Genomic DNA, 10338 nt, shown 5'->3' with positions numbered 1-10338 from the left:
ATTTAACTTTAAAATTTTTTGTACTTTTAAAAACTTAATTTGTCCATTTTTTATTTTTCTACATGTGTAATTGTATTTAGTAACTTTTAGCCTTTATTTCTTCTATTTATGTGTGAAGTTGAAACAATTTAAATGTGTGATACTTAATGTATTATGTATATAAACCATAGTTAAGAAATACATAAATATGTATGTATAAATAAGGATCTATATGGATAAATATCATATAGTTTAATCATGTTTCAGTTACTTTGCTTATCCCCCCCCAGTGGGTTCTTAATGTCTGTTATGTTCCATTTTTGCTTGCCTGTGTTTTATTTTCTCCCATGAGCCTGCTATTGTTTTTGTAATACATTATAACAAAAATTAAGGCCTGAATTATGAGTGCTTTTGGACATTTTTTTTTAAGAGGCCAAGCTTGTCAGATTGCATTTTAATTTTTATGCCAAGAAATGAAGGACAATCAGGTTGTTTCAAAGAATCCTCAATTGTTGTACGTGGTTTTTCCTAATTTCTTACAAAGTCACTATGATTTAATTCAGGGCAGCTAGATGGATGGTGGGAACAGAGCAATATGAGGGCAGCAGTATACCAAATATACCAGTAGTTGAAAAAAAATAGTAACAAGGGAATATTCATTTTCAAGTAAATCAGCTTTTAGACCAAATTATCATTTTAAACGAACTAATTTGCTTTGGCCAATTCTTGCCAACCAAGTTACCTGTGATCTCAAAGTATTCAGTGCAGCTTTGTCCTAGTTATTCTTGTCCTGGTGCTCAATCCTGATGACTGTACTTAGTGTAACCTTTTACAGCGGGCAGTCCAAACCGTCTGCTTGCTAGTCCTCTGCTCTCTAGCCAGCCCTGTTGTACACAGGGAGCCTTGTGGCTCATGGTGAAGATTTGTAGGCAGGGATTGGGTTCCACTCTGAGCTGAGATCTGCAGAGCTCTCTGAGGATGAGCCACATTTTCTAGATTTAGGGAAGTAAGCACATATTTCTTAATTAAGGATCCTTTAAGCCTTTTTATTTTGGGAATGTTTGCTCTCATTTTTTCAGGTATAAAGACATGGGGATCACTGTAGTATGTTTGAAGACACTGGCTCATAGAAATTTTTGTTGTTTCCTTGTTTCTTTTCCTCATGCCTTTCGAATTCTTGCTAAATCACACATTATGCTTGTTTTTATGATGTAATGTTAACTGCTGAGCTGGTCCAAGTCACCATTTACTTAAGAGACAAGTAGATCTTTTGTTTAATCACCTTTTCCATGGTGTGATTATTTGGCACATCATTTTTATACATTTGGCATATCATTTTCGGCAGAAGACATGCATAAAATCCTTAGGGAAAGTGAATGTTGCATTGCTGTGATGATTTCCCATGTGGAATAATCCACTTTATTATGCTGGAAAAGTGGAGGTGTCTTTATTTACCCACTTGGCTATATTTTTATTTTGATTGAGAAGAAAGGTAAGAGGAAAACCTCCCACTAGTTCTATTGTTGTTGTTATTGTTCTTATTTGATTTGCAATTGCATGGTAAGGTTTTTAAGTCTTTTCTACAGATTTGTAATACTTTTTCTCACCCCTCTTTCAGGCTGCAGGAGTGGCACATCCTTGGTATGTGTTGTGTAAACCAACTTTAACATGAAATTCATATCTGCTGTTAAGAAATTCACACAGCACTTCTTAATGTGAAGGCAACCCACATTTAACAATTTAGATAATACAATTTGAAAATTCAATTGTATTTATCATAACAATCCCTTTCAAGTTCTAGGGATTATGTTTTAAAACGTGATTGAAAATAACTCTTACAATGCATTTTGAAATAGTCTTTATCTAAATTAAATAAATTTAATTTATCTGGGAGTGATTAAATTTATCTATAGGAGTGATTAAATTTATAAGCAGTATCTACAATTTTTTGGTATCCCGACATTTGGCATTGCAACGACTGTGAAAATACTACATCTAAAGATTGAAAAACTTCCAAAGCAAATGTGGGCCCATTATCTGTACAAGTTAGTTAATAAAATCTCACCAGGTTTGATCATGGATCTGTTTGATTCCTTACTATTATAAAGGGCATAAATATCACTGGGATGGTAAAACTGGACCACCATCAAACAACTTTATAAAGCAACATTGTGGATTTTAAATTTAGAAGCTCTGTGTGTATAGCCCTGATCATTTTTTGTGGTGGTGTTCTGAAAAAATCTTTTAAAATATCATTGTCAGGACCATTGTTAAGCATTAAAATATTTTATTTGCATTTTCTTCTTCTCTATTCATCTCTTTATAATTTGAAAGAGGCCCTATTGAGCCCTGAAGTTACAAGAGGAATAAATGCAATTGAAAATATGAAATGATGTATGATTAATTCTCAGAATGAAATGATGTGTGGTTAGTTCTCAGAATGGGTAATGGATAATGAGTAAATAGACTCTCATTGTTCTTTATGTGGGCTTAGTAGTCTCACTGACTTGGGAATTGATTACATTCTTTGTTTTGAAGAGAATGGGTAAGAAGAACCATCATATATATAGGATATCAAGTCTAGATTTTAAGACTTAATATCATGTAAATAGCCTTTGACTTTAACGCCAAATTATGGGGTTATGCATAATTTTCATTATGCATAATTGTCATTAAAAACCTTTAATATCTAAGAGAAACTCAGATGAAATTCTTGGATTAGCCAAAATATAGTCTTCATTTTCAAGTTATAGGACAATGTAAAATCTATCTGATTTCTAGCATGGCTACATTTCATCTAACCTCTGTTATTGAAGTTATGTATATTTCTACTTACTTGTGCAATGGTTTTCCTGAAGGATATATTCCTATAAGTGGAATTGCTACTATAAAATATAGGCTATGCTTAACTCCTGAATTTAGTATGTGTAAATGTTTAGTGTTTCACTGAGTATGATGTTTATCATCGGTGTCTGATTGATTCAGATTCCTGTTTACAAAGTTCTATTTCCCATAGATTATTAAGGGTTTTTCACGAATAATGCATGATAAATTTTACAAAATACACTTTTAGTATCTTTTGAGTTGATTTTGTATGTTTCTCCTCTAAACTATTATTATAGTAATTTATATAAGTATAGCATATTATGTGAATATATTTCTTAATTTGAACACTCCTTGCATCCTGAAACAAACCCTACTTAGTCATGCTTTGCTTTTGTTCTAATTAAATGCTATATTTGATTTACTAGTATTAAAGTCATTTGCATTTATATTAACAGATTAGATCAGTTTGTAGATTTATTTTTTAGGTGTTATTCTTAACCGATTTTAATATTAGTGTCCTCATAATTTGAATTTATATTATTTTCATCCTTTTAATGCCTCAGAGGAGTTTAATTACATAGAAACTATCTGTTCCTTGGATATTAGAAAATATTTCTGTGGTAGGCAAAATAATGACAATTCCCCTCCTCCCCAAAGATATTCATATTATAATCCCTGGAATCTGTGAATATGTTACTTTACAGGGAAAAGGGATTTTGCAGATGTGATTAAGGTTAATGACCTTGAGATGGGAATATGGTCTGCAATTATCTGGGGAAGGCAACCTAATCATGAGTAATTAGAAGTGGAAAAATATAGAAGAGTAGTGGGTCAAAAAGATGTGACTCAAGAAGGACCTGACCTGTCATTGCTAGCTATGATACAGGAAGATACAGGCAGTAAACCAAGGAATGTGGTGGCCTCTGGAAACTGGGGTGGCCCTCTGTTTACAACCAGCAGAAAAATGGGGACCTTGGTCCTACAACTGCAAGGAACTGAATTCTGCCAATAACCTGAATAAGAAGAAAGCAAATTCTTTCCTAGAGACTCCAGAAAGGAGTACAGCCCTGCTGACTTTTGGAATTTAGTCCATTGAGACTATACTGGATTTCTGAGCCACAGGACTGTAAGATAATAAATTTGTGCTATTTTAAGGCATTAAATGTGTGGTAATAATTTGTTGCAGATCAATAGAAAACTAATATAATTTCCTTAAAATTTTTATTTTTGTCAATGCTTATTAGTCTGGCATTTCACTATTTTTTAGAAGGAAAAATAAGAATATATGAGGTCTGTCTGGAAAGTATCCAGCCATGTAATGTGAAAACTAGAGACATTTATTGAAGAAGATACAAGACCATAAGAAACATTGACATAGGACAATGACGCCTCAGTCCCCTTCAAAGTAGGCACCTTGGGACCTCACACAGTTCTCCCAGCATCTCTTAACCTAACCCATACACATTCAACATTCTCAGGTGTTCTGCTTCTTACAATCCTTCTAGAACATGGATTACTTCCAACAGATTCTCGATCATCTTTGAAACATTTGTGCCACACTTTTATTTGCGCTGCACTCCTTGCATTGTTCCTGAAAGCCTTCTGAATCATCCGAATAGTTTCTGTGGAGGAATGGTCAAGCTTAACGCAAAATTTGATGCAGATTTGTTGCTCTACTCACTCAATAATTTTGAAAGTGACGGCCTCACAGTACACCTGCTCACTCGACGCGTCCACCAGCCACTGACTAGTACAGTGAAGTCGTCATTGTTCACACGTGTGCATTGCAGTCCACTCTCTTTGGCTGCCAGGTTACATCAATGTCGTCGTGCAAACCATTCTCATTATATTAGTAATAACAATGGCTGGATACTTTCTGGACAGACATTGTATATTATATAAACATAACAAAATTCATAATAAGCCAGGTTCACAATAAGTATTACAGAGATTTAGATGGAATAGTATATATATAATATTTAAAAAATATGAATTTATAAAACAAAAAAGATATAAAATTAGATATGATCTTCAAATATTTACTTTTTACTAAGGTTAAAAATTTGTTTTCTTGATCAAACGGGCTTCATCTTTGATGTGGTGTTTTAAAATATTTTTGTTTGATAACCTCCATCATATATGAAATTTCAAAAAAGTTAATACAATTTTCAGATTTCTTTGGAAAATAGTATTTAACTTTTATTCAGCAACTGAATCAGCTATAAAGATCTTTGAAAAATCCACTTAGTTTTTAATGATTTTTCCACAATTTGTCTTGAGTTATGCAGCAACAGTCCATATACCCAAAAAGCATGGTCTTTACTTTTCAGGCTTTCGGAGGATCAGAGCCCATTTTAGAACAACTCTGGTATTATTTTGGAACATTTTTTTGTTTCAAAATGAATTGTCAGTTTTACATATGTATGTACGATACATGTTCCTTTTAACACATTGATGTATTTTATATGTGTATCACTTTCTTTGCTGATATAAAGGGGCAGGTTATTTTTCTGGATTTTGGGGGCACAGGTGGTCATAGGACTTTCCCACAATGCTGCAGTGCATACACTGTCCCTGGTCTCTTGATCCCGTCCTTTCTTCTCCAGATAGTCTTCCGCCCTCTCTGGGTTTTTAGGTATGTTATTTTAATTCATCGAACATTTGTCTTTTTGTCTTATCCTGAAAAACGCTGCTTTTGCAACAGTAACATTTTTTAGACTATCTTATTGGCCTTTAAAAAATGTAGAAATGCCTTGAGGTGTGGAAGAGAAATGCCAGTAACTGGAACTAGCTTTGCAAATGGCCTCCAAAAAGCTTTTCCTTCCTGTGGCATCCTTGCCCTCTTTTGGTAACTTACAGTCTCAAACGGGTGATACTTTTGTTGTATGTAAATATGAGTAACCTAAAAATACTGGCCAAAGCATTTTCTATTTATATTATTTATCTTTGGGTAATTTGAGTCCATACCCATGTGGGTCCTGGTCTGTAGGTCAGGGTGAATAAATTCATCCAAGATTCTTAGATAATTTTTTTTGTTTAAAGATTAATTAGAGTATAATATGGAAGTAGTAAAACTGGTAATTGCCTTGTTAAGGGTTCATTGCAAGTACGTGTATATTGGTTTCTTTTAGCTTTGACAACTGTGATTACGAGTTACTTGTCTTTATAGTTATCTTACTACTGGTAATGTGTTGTAAATCATTCATAATGATCTGTCAGTGTGGAGATTAAAAATAGGAATTGAAAAACACTGGGGAATTTACGAATATGTTCAAAGTTCTCAGTCATAGTTTTCTGAATAGTGATGAAATTATTTAAAATATTTAAAAAGCAAAAATATAATTCTATAATCAAAGTCAGCCAACCATGAAAAGACAAAAGGTAATGAATCAGGGGCAATGCTGACTTGTTGGCGCCCCCCAGTGGGAAACTTTAGATTGCTAGAGTCATCCTGCATGCAATGGAAACCTTGGGAAATGAAGGTACAGAAATGCAAGTTGGAAAGAGGGGAAAAAGGATTTGCTCAGAATGGAGAAAGAAGATAAAATTTTGAGACATGGAGAAGGAAAAGAATTGACTTCATCTATTTCACAACTTTCAAAGGTCATGGAGGAGCTGTGGAAAGACAGTTATAAAAATTTATTCATTATAGTGCCAGCACTGAGCTAAGTACTTGTGAAAGTTAAATGATAGAATGGACCAACTCTATGAGATATGTTTTATTATTTTCCCTGTGTATAAAATTGGAATGCAGAGATTTCACAGTTTAAATAACTGGCCTAGAGTGGATCAGCCGCTAGGAAATGGGCTGGTTGACTCCAGCATATAATTTTTTAACTGTTTCATCCTGCTTCTGTTATACTCTTTAGTATTAATAGTAATCATATTGTAATATTTTTAGCTAATAAGAATGATGTTTACAACATATGGGTTTTTCCTTTATTGAATGTTTAGAAATGAACAAATCACTTCTTGATATAATAGAAGAAAGCATGTAATATGCTTCTAATATTTTGATAACTGATATTAAATATCTCTCCCACTATGTAGAAAGGACCATTTTAATATAAAAATATCATTAATGTATTAGATCTGTCTTTAGTACATTGCGAATATTGCAGTACTTAAAAGCACGCTTGAGACAACATGGTCCAATTTCATGAATAAAGTAAATGCATTCATTGCATGTGGGAAAGTATAATGTGGTATTTTTCTTTTCTAAGTAATGTATTATGGACACATTTCCTTCATTATAAAGTAGTCTCTAGGAAATAGAAGCCGAACTGTTTATTCTAAAGTGTGTATTTCTATTCTTAATAAATTTTTACACAGCAATGATTTAAATGGTTACAGAGAAGCTTCTAGAACATTTTTTTCATGTCAACATTCTTTTACCACAACATTATGCAGGATTTTCCAGTTGACTTTCTGCTATTCCTCAAACTCAAACTGAAATCACAGAAGTGAAGAAAATAGGTCCATTTATTCTTACCAAATAAAATACTTGTTTCTGTCTTTACTTACACATTGTCACAGTTGCCTGAACCCAAAACCACATAGGCTGAAAGTGCAATATAAAATAGTTTGCTTGGAAAAACATATCTCTATGAAATAATTGTCACTAAATACTTTTGACTCAACAAACTGGTAACTTTCAAATGGTATTGAACGATATTACTGCTAATGTAAAATTGGCAAAGTTTGGTCAATTTCAGCATATGTATTGGGAGCCCAGGAAAATATTATCTAGGAGAATTTTATTAACAAATGTAGCTCTGAATGATTTCAGTTCTTCTGGTTAACCTCCCCCTCAATAGTCTTTTTATTACTATGCATGCTTGTGGTATTATGTTAAGTTTTGCCAAGAGTTGCTTATGTAAATCAGTTTTACATTTTAATATTGTAGTGTTTATATATTTTTACTTGGTATTTGCAAAATAAGTATTAATTCTCAGCATAATTGGACATAGGAGATATTATGACTTCTTTTCATATCTATGAAATGTATATTAATTTTTGACCAGTTTGAAAAAGACAATAAGAAAATAAATAATTTTTTCCTAATCTGGAATCTTCCCAAAATAATGTCAATATCTGATATATTGAAATAATGTAAGATTTTTGGCTATGCCTTAGTATTGACTAAGTTCAGTATTAGAATAACTCAGATAAAAGCATGTCAAATCAAATTCGGGGAATGAATTGCGGGGAAATGGACTCCTAAGGGATCCTGGGAGGTGGAAGCCAGGGTGGTGTTTGTGGACACCTGCCCATAACACTGTTTGTCCCCAGGACTTGCTGACACTGGGACTGGCTTCAGAAATAGGAGTAGAGGCAGTATATCTGTAACTAATTCCCACTAACATCACAGATTGTGTAAAGACAGACAGAGTCTTGAATAGCGGTGAAGACTCTAGGTAATGAAAGACTCCGTGCAGTAAGAAATACAGCTTCTCAGGTCTGACAGTATCATGGGCAATTGCATTTCCCCTTTAGGGATTGTGGGGGCCAAGGTCTTTGCACTGATAAAACTCTACCCATTTTCCAGCATAGAAAACTGTATAGCCACCTTGCTTCTGATAAGATTTTACAGACATATTTTTAGTTAAATTCAGAACTTAGAGTGAATTTGTGTGTGGAGTGTGTGTGTGTATCTGTATTTGAATGAGAGGAGGTCACAGGGTGGTTTCACACCAAATCATGGCCCCTTGAAAAGGAGGGCTTTATTTTGAACGATATTTATCTTAATTGGTTGCATTGAGAATATGCATTTTCTGCCTTAGAAGGATATAATTCATTTCACTCTATTTTCTTTATACTCGTAACTCTATAATTTTCGTTTTGCTTTGTGTTTTAGAGTGCTTATTGGGTGCACTGTGCTCATGTTTTATATTGCTACTTTAAAGTATCTATATTGTTTTTCTATTCTCCAGGTAATATATTTATAAAGGCTTATCTCTTCAACTAGGTTGTGAGCCCCTGTTGATAGTCATTGCTCACATAAACTTTTGTTACCTTCAAAGAGTGGAGTGACGTGGCAAACTGAATTGAGCTGAATAGAATCAAACTGAATTCCAATGTATGATTCAAGTTCAGATTTTAAAACTAAAACTATTTACTTGTCTTGTGCTAGAATTGTGATTAGCACATTGATCAGTGAGGATTGTGTTAGGAAACTCAAGATGTGAAAATAAAAATAATGGCAGACTCTTCCATTTAGAATAGAATACACTTTTTCTCATTGTTAGTGGTAGTGCTACCACCTGCCCTGATTTACTGACCAGTAGTATTGCTATTTTTCGAAAGCCCTAATGATGCAGAGGGTTTTCAAAGATATAATGATGGGGCCTAATTTCCTTGTCTTTCAAATTCCCTTTTCTGCCTGAGAGTCAATACGTATGTATAAAAACAAATGTTAATTATTTCAACTGAAGTGTCACCAAGAAAGGAGCTAAGAAAACTGAATAAGAAATGACAATTAGTGCAACAAACCACCGTTTGTTTGGGGTGATAAATGATCATTTTGGGTAAACACATTGAAAAGCTGACAGTAGAAATGCTTTTTCATGAATAAATGTGCTAAATTCATTCTTAACTTGATAGAATTAACATTAATTTTCTCTGAATCTAGCTAAAGACTTGTGCATTTAGGTTGAGCCATGTGAAGGAGTTCTCTCTCTTTCTTTCTTTCTGTCTCTTCACAAACTTTGGTCTACCCATTCTTCATGATTGCACCAGCAGGGGAATTATTAGGAAAAAAGATTGCCATAATTTACACAAATAGTTAGGTTTATGGCTGTTTCAAGACTTAGTTTGGAGGAAATGATTTAGTTTCATTAATTTTTAACTAAGGCTGTCAGACTCTGAGGGCCTTTGGAACTGTTGTACTAAATCTGAACTCCTATCATTTGACAGTTTTTCTTGCATGATTCATTATAAGTCATCTAAGGATGTGTTTAAATGAAATATCCTTCTTATTTTATCATTTGTCTTCGGTTGAAGGAAGAACCAAGATAAATTTCCTCATAGTTTCTTTTTTAAAAAGCCTTTATTTAAAACTTTAAATATCAATAGACGTTCATATAATGCCGTATCTCATGTATTTTCTTTTTTCTAAAAATTGATTATAAGTCACAGTGTTATAATAAGCATAAGTTTGAAAGTATGCATTATTTACAAGTTAAAACTCCAATTATGACTGATTCTTCTTTAATGATAAAGTCCACAATTTTTTTTAAATTAAAAATCTATTTTATTTGTTTTTAGGGAATCCCAGGATTTCCTGGAAACCAAGGATTAACGGGCCAAAAGGTGAGTATTAATAAGAGTTAGAAGGTTTGGGCCTGGACCTGCTCATTAAAAGAGTAAAGTGGTGATGCATTATTATCTTCCATAGAATACATTTTTACAATATTTATGGTCACAGTTAATTGTTCAAATATGATATAATTTTAGAAGCTGTTATTTTAACCTTGCAAATTAGTTTTGTGTTTGTCGTTTTATATAGATAATATTAATTTGGATTTATGCATC

At 33.2% G+C, this 10338-nt stretch overlaps 1 protein-coding gene across 1 annotated transcript in view; it reads left to right on the top strand.

Moving 5' to 3' along the window:
* COL21A1 (collagen, type XXI, alpha 1) overlaps window positions 1-10338 on the top strand; it is a 201934-nt gene that overhangs the window by 168328 nt on the left and 23268 nt on the right. Inside the window, exon 15 of the mRNA XM_012648707.1 lies at window positions 10072-10116. Coding sequence (XP_012504161.1) covers window positions 10072-10116 — 45 coding nt within the window. The remainder of the gene's footprint in view (window positions 1-10071; window positions 10117-10338) is intronic.

Source organism: Propithecus coquereli, unplaced genomic scaffold (genome assembly GCF_000956105.1).
Source record: "Propithecus coquereli isolate 6110/MARCELLA unplaced genomic scaffold, Pcoq_1.0 Scaffold292, whole genome shotgun sequence".
Classification (NCBI taxonomy): domain Eukaryota; kingdom Metazoa; phylum Chordata; class Mammalia; order Primates; family Indriidae; genus Propithecus; species Propithecus coquereli.
This window is presented reverse-complemented; position numbering and strand designations above follow the sequence as displayed.